Raw genomic sequence first — 13,401 nt, 5'->3', positions numbered from 1 at the left:
GTCAGTGTGATGTGTCAGTGTATGTGTCATGTCAGTGTGATGTGTCTGTGTATGTGTCATGTCAGTGTGATGTGTCAGTGTATGTGTCATGTCAGTGTGATGTGTCAGTGTATGTGTCATGTCAGTGTGATGTGTCTGTGTATGTGTCATGTCAGTGTGATGTGTCAGTGTATGTGTCATGTCGGTGTGATGTGTCTGTGTATGTGTCATGTCAGTGTGATGTGTATGTGTCATGTCAGTGTGATGTGTATGTGTCATGTCAGTGTGATGTGTCAGTGTATGTGTCATGTCAGTGTGATGTGTCTGTGTATGTGTCATGTCAGTGTAATGTGTCAGTGTATGTGTCATGTCAGTGTGATGTGTCTGTGTATGTGTCATGTCAGTGTGATGTGTCTGTGTATGTGTCATGTCAGTGTGATGTGTCTGTGTATGTGTCATGTCAGTGTGATGTGTCTGTGTATGTGTCATGTCAGTGTGATGTGTATGTGTCATGTCAGTGTGATGTGTCTGTGTATGTGTCATGTCGGTGTGATGTGTCTGTGTATGTGTCATGTCAGTGTGATGTGTATGTGTCATGTCAAGGTGATGTGTCTGTGTATGTGTCATGTCAGTGTGATGTGTCTGTGTATGTGTCATGTCAGTGTGATGTGTCTGTGTATGTGTCATGTCAGCGTGATGTGTCTGTGTATGTGTCATGTCAGTGTGATGTGTCTGTGTATGTGTCATGTCAGCGTGATGTGTCTGTGTATGTGTCATGTCAGTGTGATGTGTCTGTGTATGTGTCATGTCGGTGTGATGTGTCTGTGTATGTGTCATGTCAGTGTGATGTGTATGTGTCATGTCAGTGTGATGTGTCTGTGTATGTGTCATGTCAGTGTGATGTGTCTGTGTATGTGTCATGTCAGTGTAATGCGTCAGTGTATGTGTCATGTCAGTGTGATGTGTCAGTGTATGTGTCATGTCAGTGTGATGTGTCAGTGTATGTGTCATGTCAGTGTGATGTGTCTGTGTATGTGTCATGTCAGTGTGATGTGTCTGTGTATGTGTCATGTCAGTGTGATGTGTATGTGTCATGTCAGTGTGATGTGTCTGTGTATGTGTCATGTCGGTGTGATGTGTCTGTGTATGTGTCATGTCAGTGTGATGTGTATGTGTCATGTCAGTGTGATGTGTCTGTGTATGTGTCATGTCGGTGTGATGTGTCTGTGTATGTGTCATGTCAGTGTGATGTGTATGTGTCATGTCAGTGTGATGTGTCTGTGTATGTGTCATGTCAGTGTGATGTGTCTGTGTATGTGTCATGTCAGTGTGATGTGTCAGTGTATGTGTCATGTCAGTGTGATGTGTCTGTGTATGTGTCATGTCAGTGTGATGTGTCTGTGTATGTGTCATGTCGGTGTGATGTGTCTGTGTATGTGTCATGTCAGTGTGATGTGTATGTGTCATGTCAGTGTGATGTGTCTGTGTATGTGTCATGTCAGTGTGATGTGTCTGTGTATGTGTCATGTCAGTGTAATGCGTCAGTGTATGTGTCATGTCAGTGTGATGTGTCAGTGTATGTGTCATGTCAGTGTGATGTGTATGTGTCATGTCAGTGTGATGTGTATGTGTCACGTCACTGTGATGTGTAAGTGTATGTGTCATGTCAGTGTGATGTGTATGTGTCATGTCAGTGTGATGTGTATGTGTCATGTCGGTGTGATGTGTCTGTGTATGTGTCATGTCAGTGTGATGTGTATGTGTCATGTCAGTGTGATGTGTATGTGTCATGTCAGTGTGATGTGTCAGTGTATGTGTCATGTCAGTGTGATGTGTCTGTGTATGTGTCATGTCAGTGTGATGTGTCAGTGTATGTGTCATGTCAGTGTGATGTGTCAGTGTATGTGTCATGTCAGTGTGATGTGTCTGTGTATGTGTCATGTCAGTGTGATGTGTCAGTGTATGTGTCATGTCGGTGTGATGTGTCTGTGTATGTGTCATGTCAGTGTGATGTGTATGTGTCATGTCAGTGTGATGTGTATGTGTCATGTCAGTGTGATGTGTCAGTGTATGTGTCATGTCAGTGTGATGTGTCTGTGTATGTGTCATGTCAGTGTAATGTGTCAGTGTATGTGTCATGTCAGTGTGATGTGTCTGTGTATGTGTCATGTCAGTGTGATGTGTCTGTGTATGTGTCATGTCAGTGTGATGTGTCTGTGTATGTGTCATGTCAGTGTGATGTGTCTGTGTATGTGTCATGTCAGTGTGATGTGTCTGTGTATGTGTCATGTCAGTGTAATGCGTCAGTGTATGTGTCATGTCAGTGTGATGTGTCTGTGTATGTGTCATGTCAGTGTAATGTGTCAGTGTATGTGTCATGTCAGTGTGATGTGTCTGTGTATGTGTCATGTCAGTGTAATGTGTCAGTGTATGTGTCATGTCAGTGTGATGTGTCTGTGTATGTGTCATGTCAGTGTAATGTGTCAGTGTATGTGTCATGTCAGTGTGATGTGTCTGTGTATGTGTCATGTCAGTGTAATGCGTCAGTGTACGTGTCATGTCAGTGTGATGTGTCTGTGTATGTGTCATGTCAGTGTAATGTGTCAGTGTATGTGTCATGTCAGTGTGATGTGTCTGTGTATGTGTCATGTCAGTGTAATGTGTCAGTGTATGTGTCATGTCAGTGTGATGTGTCTGTGTATGTGTCATGTCAGTGTGATGTGTCTGTGTATGTGTCATGTCAGTGTGATGTGTCTGTGTATGTGTCATGTCAGTGTGATGTGTCTGTGTATGTGTCATGTCAGTGTAATGCGTCAGTGTATGTGTCATGTCAGTGTGATGTGTATGTGTCATGTCAGTGTGATGTGTATGTGTCATGTCAGTGTGATGTGTCTGTGTATGTGTCATGTCAGTGTAATGTGTCAGTGTATGTGTCATGTCAGTGTAATGCGTCAGTGTATGTGTCATGTCAGTGTGATGTGTCTGTGTATGTGTCATGTCAGTGTGATGTGTCTGTGTATGTGTCATGTCAGTGTGATGTGTCTGTGTATGTGTCATGTCAGTGTGATGTGTCTGTGTATGTGTCATGTCAGTGTGATGTGTCTGTGTATGTGTCATGTCAGTGTGATGTGTCTGTGTATGTGTCATGTCAGTGTGATGTGTCTGTGTATGTGTCATGTCGGTGTGATGTGTCTGTGTATGTGTCATGTCGGCGTGATGTGTCTGTGTATGTGTCATGTCAGTGTGATGTGTCTGTGTATGTGTCATGTCGGTGTGATGTGTCTGTGTATGTGTCATGTCAGTGTGATGTGTATGTGTCATGTCAGTGTGATGTGTCTGTGTATGTGTCATGTCAGTGTGATGTGTCAGTGTATGTGTCATGTCAGTGTGATGTGTCTGTGTATGTGTCATGTCAGCGTGATGTGTCTGTGTATGTGTCATGTCAGTGTGATGTGTCTGTGTATGTGTCATGTCGGTGTGATGTGTCTGTGTATGTGTCATGTCAGTGTGATGTGTATGTGTCATGTCAGTGTGATGTGTCTGTGTATGTGTCATGTCAGTGTGATGTGTCTGTGTATGTGTCATGTCAGTGTGATGTGTCAGTGTATGTGTCATGTCAGTGTGATGTGTCTGTGTATGTGTCATGTCAGCGTGATGTGTCTGTGTATGTGTCATGTCAGTGTGATGTGTCTGTGTATGTGTCATGTCGGTGTGATGTGTCTGTGTATGTGTCATGTCAGTGTGATGTGTATGTGTCATGTCAGTGTGATGTGTCTGTGTATGTGTCATGTCAGTGTGATGTGTCTGTGTATGTGTCATGTCAGTGTAATGCGTCAGTGTATGTGTCATGTCAGTGTGATGTGTCAGTGTATGTGTCATGTCAGTGTGATGTGTCAGTGTATGTGTCATGTCAGTGTGATGTGTCTGTGTATGTGTCATGTCAGTGTGATGTGTCTGTGTATGTGTCATGTCAGTGTGATGTGTATGTGTCATGTCAGTGTGATGTGTCTGTGTATGTGTCATGTCGGTGTGATGTGTCTGTGTATGTGTCATGTCAGTGTGATGTGTATGTGTCATGTCAGTGTGATGTGTCTGTGTATGTGTCATGTCAGTGTGATGTGTCTGTGTATGTGTCATGTCAGTGTGATGTGTCTGTGTATGTGTCATGTCAGCGTGATGTGTCTGTGTATGTGTCATGTCAGTGTGATGTGTCTGTGTATGTGTCATGTCAGCGTGATGTGTCTGTGTATGTGTCATGTCAGTGTGATGTGTCTGTGTATGTGTCATGTCGGTGTGATGTGTCTGTGTATGTGTCATGTCAGTGTGATGTGTATGTGTCATGTCAGTGTGATGTGTCTGTGTATGTGTCATGTCAGTGTGATGTGTCTGTGTATGTGTCATGTCAGTGTAATGCGTCAGTGTATGTGTCATGTCAGTGTGATGTGTCAGTGTATGTGTCATGTCAGTGTGATGTGTCAGTGTATGTGTCATGTCAGTGTGATGTGTCTGTGTATGTGTCATGTCAGTGTGATGTGTCTGTGTATGTGTCATGTCAGTGTGATGTGTATGTGTCATGTCAGTGTGATGTGTCTGTGTATGTGTCATGTCGGTGTGATGTGTCTGTGTATGTGTCATGTCAGTGTGATGTGTATGTGTCATGTCAGTGTGATGTGTCTGTGTATGTGTCATGTCGGTGTGATGTGTCTGTGTATGTGTCATGTCAGTGTGATGTGTATGTGTCATGTCAGTGTGATGTGTCTGTGTATGTGTCATGTCAGTGTGATGTGTCAGTGTATGTGTCATGTCAGTGTGATGTGTCAGTGTATGTGTCATGTCAGTGTGATGTGTCTGTGTATGTGTCATGTCAGTGTGATGTGTCTGTGTATGTGTCATGTCGGTGTGATGTGTCTGTGTATGTGTCATGTCAGTGTGATGTGTATGTGTCATGTCAGTGTGATGTGTCTGTGTATGTGTCATGTCAGTGTGATGTGTCTGTGTATGTGTCATGTCAGTGTAATGCGTCAGTGTATGTGTCATGTCAGTGTGATGTGTCAGTGTATGTGTCATGTCAGTGTGATGTGTATGTGTCATGTCAGTGTGATGTGTATGTGTCACGTCACTGTGATGTGTAAGTGTATGTGTCATGTCAGTGTGATGTGTATGTGTCATGTCAGTGTGATGTGTATGTGTCATGTCGGTGTGATGTGTCTGTGTATGTGTCATGTCAGTGTGATGTGTATGTGTCATGTCAGTGTGATGTGTATGTGTCATGTCAGTGTGATGTGTCAGTGTATGTGTCATGTCAGTGTGATGTGTCTGTGTATGTGTCATGTCAGTGTGATGTGTCAGTGTATGTGTCATGTCAGTGTGATGTGTCAGTGTATGTGTCATGTCAGTGTGATGTGTCTGTGTATGTGTCATGTCAGTGTGATGTGTCAGTGTATGTGTCATGTCGGTGTGATGTGTCTGTGTATGTGTCATGTCAGTGTGATGTGTATGTGTCATGTCAGTGTGATGTGTATGTGTCATGTCAGTGTGATGTGTCAGTGTATGTGTCATGTCAGTGTGATGTGTCTGTGTATGTGTCATGTCAGTGTAATGTGTCAGTGTATGTGTCATGTCAGTGTGATGTGTCTGTGTATGTGTCATGTCAGTGTGATGTGTCTGTGTATGTGTCATGTCAGTGTGATGTGTCTGTGTATGTGTCATGTCAGTGTGATGTGTCTGTGTATGTGTCATGTCAGTGTGATGTGTCTGTGTATGTGTCATGTCAGTGTAATGTGTCAGTGTATGTGTCATGTCAGTGTGATGTGTCTGTGTATGTGTCATGTCAGTGTAATGTGTCAGTGTATGTGTCATGTCAGTGTGATGTGTCTGTGTATGTGTCATGTCAGTGTAATGTGTCAGTGTATGTGTCATGTCAGTGTGATGTGTCTGTGTATGTGTCATGTCAGTGTAATGCGTCAGTGTACGTGTCATGTCAGTGTGATGTGTCTGTGTATGTGTCATGTCAGTGTAATGTGTCAGTGTATGTGTCATGTCAGTGTGATGTGTCTGTGTATGTGTCATGTCAGTGTAATGTGTCAGTGTATGTGTCATGTCAGTGTGATGTGTCTGTGTATGTGTCATGTCAGTGTGATGTGTCTGTGTATGTGTCATGTCAGTGTGATGTGTCTGTGTATGTGTCATGTCAGTGTGATGTGTCTGTGTATGTGTCATGTCAGTGTAATGCGTCAGTGTATGTGTCATGTCAGTGTGATGTGTATGTGTCATGTCAGTGTGATGTGTATGTGTCATGTCAGTGTGATGTGTCTGTGTATGTGTCATGTCAGTGTAATGTGTCAGTGTATGTGTCATGTCAGTGTAATGCGTCAGTGTATGTGTCATGTCAGTGTGATGTGTCTGTGTATGTGTCATGTCAGTGTGATGTGTCTGTGTATGTGTCATGTCAGTGTGATGTGTATGTGTCATGTCAGTGTGATGTGTATGTGTCATGTCAGTGTGATGTGTCAGTGTATGTGTCATGTCAGTGTGATGTGTCTGTGTATGTGTCATGTCAGTGTAATGTGTCAGTGTATGTGTCATGTCAGTGTAATGCGTCAGTGTATGTGTCATGTCAGTGTAATGCGTCAGTGTATGTGTCATGTCAGTGTGATGTGTCTGTGTATGTGTCATGTCAGTGTGATGTGTCTGTGTGATGTGTCGTGTCAGTGTGATGTGTCAGTGTATGTGTCGTGTCAGTGTATGTGTTGTGTCAGTGTATGCGTCAGTGTATGCGTCAGTGCCATTGTATGTGTCAGTGTATGTGTTTTCAGGGTATGTGTTTTCAGGGTATGTGTTTTTAGTGTAGGTGTCAGCGTGATGGTCAGTGTAGGTGTCAGCGTGATGGTCAGTGTAATTGGCAGTGTAGGTGCCAGGTGGGTTGGTGTAGGTGCCAGGTGGGTCGGTGTAATTATCAGGTGGGTCAGTGTAAGGGTCAGTGTGATGTGAGTAGTGCAGGAAGTAGGAGTCAGGTGGATTAGTTTGTGTCAGGGGGTCAGTGTAGGGGTCAGATAGGTCATGTGTAGCAAGGGCAGGGTAAGGTGGAGTCATGCACCAGCCCTGAAGATAAGAGAGAGAGGCGCCTCTGAGTGTAGACTGTAAAATTCTTATTTAATGCACAGGTGGTTAAAAACACTCACATTAAGTAGTACATTAACAGGCAATGTAAAGATTCCAACCGGAGGGAGACCCTTGATGTGTCATATGTATCCCTTGCGCTGGGGGAGTCCTGTCGGCGTGTGTCCGCTCTTGGGGGCTGTATTAGATGTGCAGAGCCGCCCGATGTAGAGCAGTGAGCGTTAGTCCGAGGCAGGGAACGCACGAGGAACTCCGGGCGACGGGAGATGACGTCACAGGGGATGCAACGCGTTTCCTGAGCTGGCAAGACCGCGTATGACAGGACGGCTGCGCTCCTTTATCAAGCTGGGCTCTTGGAATCAGGGCAGGGGTATAAATAGCACACAGGGGAGGGAAAGGGGGCGGGGATGCCGGAACCAATATACAGGCATAGGAACTAATAAGGCACGGACCAATGCAGGGGGACCATAATAATGTGAGGAAACAGAACTAAATACAATGGAAACAGGAAGAAGAGGAGCAAATGGGAGAAAGAGTAGTGCAAGATATATGTATGGACATGTATATATATTTATTTATATATGTGTGGTGAAATAAGAGGAGTTGGTAATGAAACCAAAGTGAAAAATTATAATAATGAAACAAATGAAAAAAAATTATGAAAAAAAATATGAGAGGGAGAAGAAGGACAAAATAAATGGGAATTGATGAAAAAAAAAAGAAACTAAAAATAAAAATATAAGAATGAAGAAGAAATAAAAATGAAAATGATGGATGTGGAAATAAAATAAATAAATAAATAAAATGAAAATAAATATAAAAATAATAATAATAAAAAAAAATATAAAAAAAAATATATATATATAAAAAATATATAATAACAAGTAATAATAGAAAGAGAAGGAATCAAAGAATAGTCAAAATCTCAATACTTTCGTTAATTCCACCAGGCGCTAAGGTGTCTAGGCAGTAGATCCAGTAAGTTTCCCTGGTGCAAAGTTTTTTGAAGCGTTCAGCTGGGGGAAGAGAGCTGAGAATTTGTTCTATGACCCAAACCCTGAGGCCAGAGGTGGACCCATGGTGTGCAGTGACAAAATGTCTGGGGACACTGTGTGGGTCAGTTTTGCCTTTTCAATCAACCGCCTGTGTTCCCCAAACCTTTGTCTAGCCGGCCGGATAGTTCGGCCAACATAGATAAGACCGCAGGGGCAAGTAAGGCCATATACCACATAATCTGAGGAACAATTATAGAAGTCCCTCAGACTATAGGTAGTGCCTTTGGTGTTGAAAGACTTCTGACCATGTTCCACAAAGATGCACATTTTGCACAGTTTCTTATGACACCGGTACATTCCCACAAGAGGGATGAGGGTAGGTATCGTGATGGACATGGGAGTAGTTTTTAATTTACTAGGAGCCATTTTACTCTTGAGGTTGGGTGCCTTATGGCATGTTGTTTTGGGCCGAGAGGGAAGAATAGGTTTCAGGTGGGGGTCTTGTTGTAGTATACTCCAGTGTTTTTCTATGATTTTCTCAATTTTTTTGTGTTTACAGTGAAAGGTGGTAATGAGTTGCTGGAATGGTCTCTATGGCTAGGATCGACTTTTTTAGGTTTGCCGTGTAGGTATAGCTGGTATGCATCCTCCACGAGACTCTCGGGGTATTGTTTTTTTTTAAATTTTGTTTTGAGGGACGAGCTGGATTGGATGTAATCAATGTCCCGTGTGAAGTTCTGTCTCAAACGACAGAACTGTCCCTTAGGTATATTTTTAATCCATTTTGGAAAGTGACAACTTTTGAAGTGCAGGTATGAGTTCCCCGCTGTAGGCTTTGTATAGTTTTTGCATATATTAGGGGGCCGTCATGGCCGAGTTCAAGATCCAGAAAGGCTAAGGATACTTGGTTACTCTCAAAGCAAGTACCAGAGCAGTATTCTCACCAACCAGGGACGGTGAAGAATCAGACAACTTCAGCAGGTGTCAAGCCAGGGACCCAGCCAGCGGAGGTGATGCTTGCAGAGCAGCCTTGTGTGTCAAGCCAGGGACCAAGCAGGCCAGTGGGGTGAAGCTTGATAAGTATCTGGAGTGCCAAGGTAGGGACCCAACAGACAGGCTGGGGTGACGCTTGAGAAAGATACTACAGTGAAGAGCTCAAGGGAATCATCTAGTCTAGCGAGAGAGAGAGAGAGACTGGGAGCTCAGTGGGTTTGAAGAACTACAGGAAGTGATTGTAGTGGAATGGGCAGAACTTTTACACATTGTGTTAGAGACTGTTGCCTTAGGAGACAGCATTCCTACACATGCAGATGTGACATCTTTCTAGATGCCTTTCCTTGAATGACTGTCTACCTGTAGAAGTCTCGGAGTCTGCCAATTAACATTGTAACTACCTAAGGGTGTCCTGGCCCTAACCCTCTCTCCCAAAGTTCTGTTTAAGAGAAATAAAATCTCTTTGCATTCAAGAAGTGTCTAGTGCCCATTAATCTAACTTGCAACCCACCCTATATGGAAGGATGTCAGCAGTTCTTGGCTCTAAAGGTTCTCATTAGACTAGAGGACACCTGGGACCTTGCTAAAAAAAGGTGCCAAGCTCAACCCACATCTATCTATGTTGGTCCACACCAGTGGCGGCACCCCCTCTCCTGCCACTCTCTAATCACCATCTATGGTCGCTGCTGACACCCCCTATTCAGGTGCCTGGCCCCTTTTCCGTCACCGGGCACCTGAATTACAGTGGCGGGGGTGTTTTTTGAAAGCACCTGATAAGAGCCGTAGGCTCTAATAGGCGTCTAAAAAAAGTGAGTAGTTGGCTCAACGCTGTGCGTTCCTTGTCACTCAGCTCAATGTTAGCAAAGCCGAAGGAATTCGCTTTGCTAACATTGACCCACCTCTCAGCCAATCAGGTTGCCAGGTCTTTTACCAGTCGCCTGATTTGCTGAACATCAGGCGCTGTGATTGAACACCTATCAGGCGTCCAATCATAGGACAGGACGGGAGAAGACACATGGAGGGGAGAAGATGCATAGGAGACACCGCTCGCCATCACCTGCTGCCCCACCGAGACAGAGTAAGTGCTGGGCGGATGGCGAGGGGTTTGGGGGATCCCATTGGCAGCAGTGGATGGCATAGTGGCAGCATTTGATGGCACAGTGGCAGCATTGGGAGCATTGGATGGCACAGTGACAGCATTGGATGGCACAGTAGGAGCATTTGATGGCAAAGTGGCAGCATTGGGAGCATTTGATGGCGCAGTGGATGGCAGCATTGGATGGCATAGTGGGAGCATTTGATGGCACAGTGGCAGCACTGGGAGCATTTGATGGCACAGTGGCAGCATTTGATGGCATAGTGGCAGCGTTTGATGGGCAGTGGCTGCAATTGATGAGCACAGTGGCTGTGTTTAATGGCACAGTGGCTACATTTGATGGCACAGTGGCACCATTTGATGGGCACAGTTACATTGGCTGCGTTTGATGGCACAGTGGTGGTATTTGATGGCACAGTGAAGCTGCAATTGATTTATTTTATTTTTTTTTCAATTTGTTTGTGCCCCCCCAAAGATTTTGAGCACCAGCCGCCACTGGTCGACAGGCATTGTCCTATCGTTGACTTAAGTAAGTAAGTGGGAATGGAGAAACTGTTTCTATTATTAATTATTAATATTGATACTCTGCAGTATTTTATTAGCCTTACTATTCTTTGTTATATGAGTGTTTTTAAGAACGCATAATAAATATAATTGTATAGCTATTGCTATCTGTATGTTCACTCGCACCATAAAAGTCTCATCTATGTAACCGCTTTGGTTTAAACATACTATATAGGGATGTTGGCTGCTTCCTTCTCAGAAAGGATTATTACCGCTTACTATTTTCATGTGTATTTTACAGGCATTGTCCACCACTGGCATGATAAGGAAGCCCGTCCAGCACAATAATTTGCAAATGATATTGGAGCAACTGCACGTAGAAAGGAAGTAGTTGAAAGAGGCTGGAGGAGATCATCAGTACTGAGATACAAAATAAATGTTTTATGATGCACAGTACTTTAATTAAATGTCATCCACGTAGGGTTTAGATCAACATTATGTATTTCTATGTTTCAGGGATCGTGCCAACATCAGACCACGTTAATCAGAGTTTAGCTTATATCTTCATCATTGTGGGTTTTGAGACCATGAGGAACATAGAGATCTTTCTTTTTTCCCTTTTCTCTATCATGTACATCCTTACCTTGGGGGCTCATGTTCTTATCATCACACTTATTCTAATGGATAACCGCCTACACAAGCCCATGTATCTGCTTTTGGCCAACTTCTCTTTGGTGGAGGTTCTATACACCACAGTGACTATTCCAAAGATGTTGGATGCTGTGCTGACTCGGAACAAAGAGATCACCTCTGCTGGCTGCCTTGCTCAGTTTTACTTTTTCTTCGCTTTTGGAGCAGCAGAGAATTGTTTCCTTGTTGTCATGGGCTATGATCGATATGTCGCAATCTGCCAGCCCTTACACTATACCAGGTTAATGACCAGAAGGACTACTTTGGGGCTGGCACTTGCCCCTTGGATAGTTGGGTTTATAACAGCTGCCTGCCCCACTATCTGGATATCCACCCTTAGCTTCTGTTTCCCAAATTACATTGACCACTTCTTTTGTGATTACTCGCCCCTTCTGAAGCTGTCTTGTGTGGACACCTCAAGAGGTGAGTTCACATTCTCTGTGATATCCTGGAGTTTAACACTTGGCTGCTTTTGTCTTATCATGGTCTCTTACACTTTTATAATTTTCACCGTTCTGAAGATTCCATCTGTTGAAGGCCAGAAGAAGGCTTTTAACACTTGTGCTTCCCACCTGACGGTGGTATTGATCTTTAATGGAACGATCATATTTATGTACATACGCCCCAATTCTCACATCAGGTTCACACTTGACAAGGTGGTGTCCATCTTCTATTGTGTGGTGACCCCTCTGATGAACCCTATGATCTACTGCCTGAGAAACAAAGATGTGAAAGCGGCCCTTAGAAAGGCTTTCGTGAGCCAAATGATAATAGCACAAGGAGGGTGACAACATCTCTAGAGACTTCAGTTCTACAGACTCCATTCTCCTTGTGTCTGGGCTTTGTCTGGGCACACTCGTTTCTTCCCACACTCCAAAGACATGATTGTATGTTAATTGGCTCCTGTCTAAAACTGGTTCTAGTATGTGTATAGATACATTTGAGTAAGGGGCCTAATACTTTAAGCTCCTTGAAGGCAGGGACTGATATGAATGTACAATATACATACACTATTTCTGTAAAAAAAACTGCACTATTATAAAGCCTCATGAACACAAGAAAACTTAATTAAGCAGCAATTCTCCTGTGGGACATAAACACAGTTCAAAAACATATAAAAATATATAGAATTACGATAAATAATAAAAATGTGAAAAACAAAATATGAATGACCAGAATGATGATAATATCAAGAAAGTCCACAAGTGTTGTGATAGTAATGCCACGTACACACAATCAGACTATCCGGCGGACTTAGTCTGGCAGACAAACCACTGGATAGTACGCCGGGCTTTCCGAATGAGCAGATCTGCCCACACACGACCGGACTTTTCTGGCGGACTAGGTCCACCAGACTATGGCGGGAGTCCGCCGTACTTTTGAAATGAACGGACTTGCCCACACACGGAGGAAAGTTCGTTCATTTTGAATGCGGCTCCAGGTAGGCGGACTAGCGAAGGAAGTCAATGTCGCCGCCTTAGGCGGCGAGATTGACACATCGCTGGCCCCGTCTCCTGGTATGGACTAAAAGGGGAAGCCCCACGCCGAAAAAACGGCATGGGGGTCTCCCCCAAGGTCCATATAAGACCCTTATCCGAGCACTCTACCCGGCCGGTCAGGAAAGGGGGTGGGGACGAGTGTGCGGCGAAGAAAGCCGGGCTCCTCCGCTAGTAAAAGAGCTAGCAGAAGATAGTGGAGGAGTCTGGCGAGAAGACCCCCCAAGACGCAAGAAGACCCCCGGAGCTGTGCAATAAATTATTTTTAACCCTTGTGTGTTGTGTTTTATTTACATTTTTTTCACAGGTGAATGGGTAGGGGTACATTGTACCCCATACTCATTCACATAGGGTGGGGGCCAGTATCTGGGGCCCCCTTATTAAAGGGGGCTCCCGGATTCCGATAAGCACCCCGCCCGCAGACCCCGACAACCAATGGCCAGGGTTGTCGGGAAGAGGCCCTTGTCCTCATCAACATGGTTGACAAGGTGCTTTGGGGTGGGGGGCCGCACGGCCCTCCCTTCCCCAA

At 44.2% G+C, this 13,401-nt stretch overlaps 1 protein-coding gene across 1 annotated transcript in view; it reads left to right on the top strand.

Moving 5' to 3' along the window:
- LOC143974899 (olfactory receptor 6F1-like) overlaps window positions 1–12,834 on the top strand; it is a 31,062-nt gene extending 18,228 nt beyond the window's left edge. Inside the window, exon 2 of the mRNA XM_077477114.1 lies at window positions 10,988–12,834. Coding sequence (XP_077333240.1) covers window positions 11,184–12,164 — 981 coding nt within the window. The 5' untranslated portion in view covers window positions 10,988–11,183 and the 3' untranslated portion in view covers window positions 12,165–12,834. The remainder of the gene's footprint in view (window positions 1–10,987) is intronic.
- The last annotated feature ends 567 nt before the right edge of the window (window positions 12,835–13,401 follow it).

This window comes from Lithobates pipiens, unplaced genomic scaffold (assembly GCF_037356315.1).
Source record: "Lithobates pipiens isolate NorthernLeopardFrog02 unplaced genomic scaffold, aLitPip1_a1.2 Scaffold_1, whole genome shotgun sequence".
Classification (NCBI taxonomy): Eukaryota; Metazoa; Chordata; class Amphibia; order Anura; family Ranidae; genus Lithobates; species Lithobates pipiens.
This window is presented reverse-complemented; position numbering and strand designations above follow the sequence as displayed.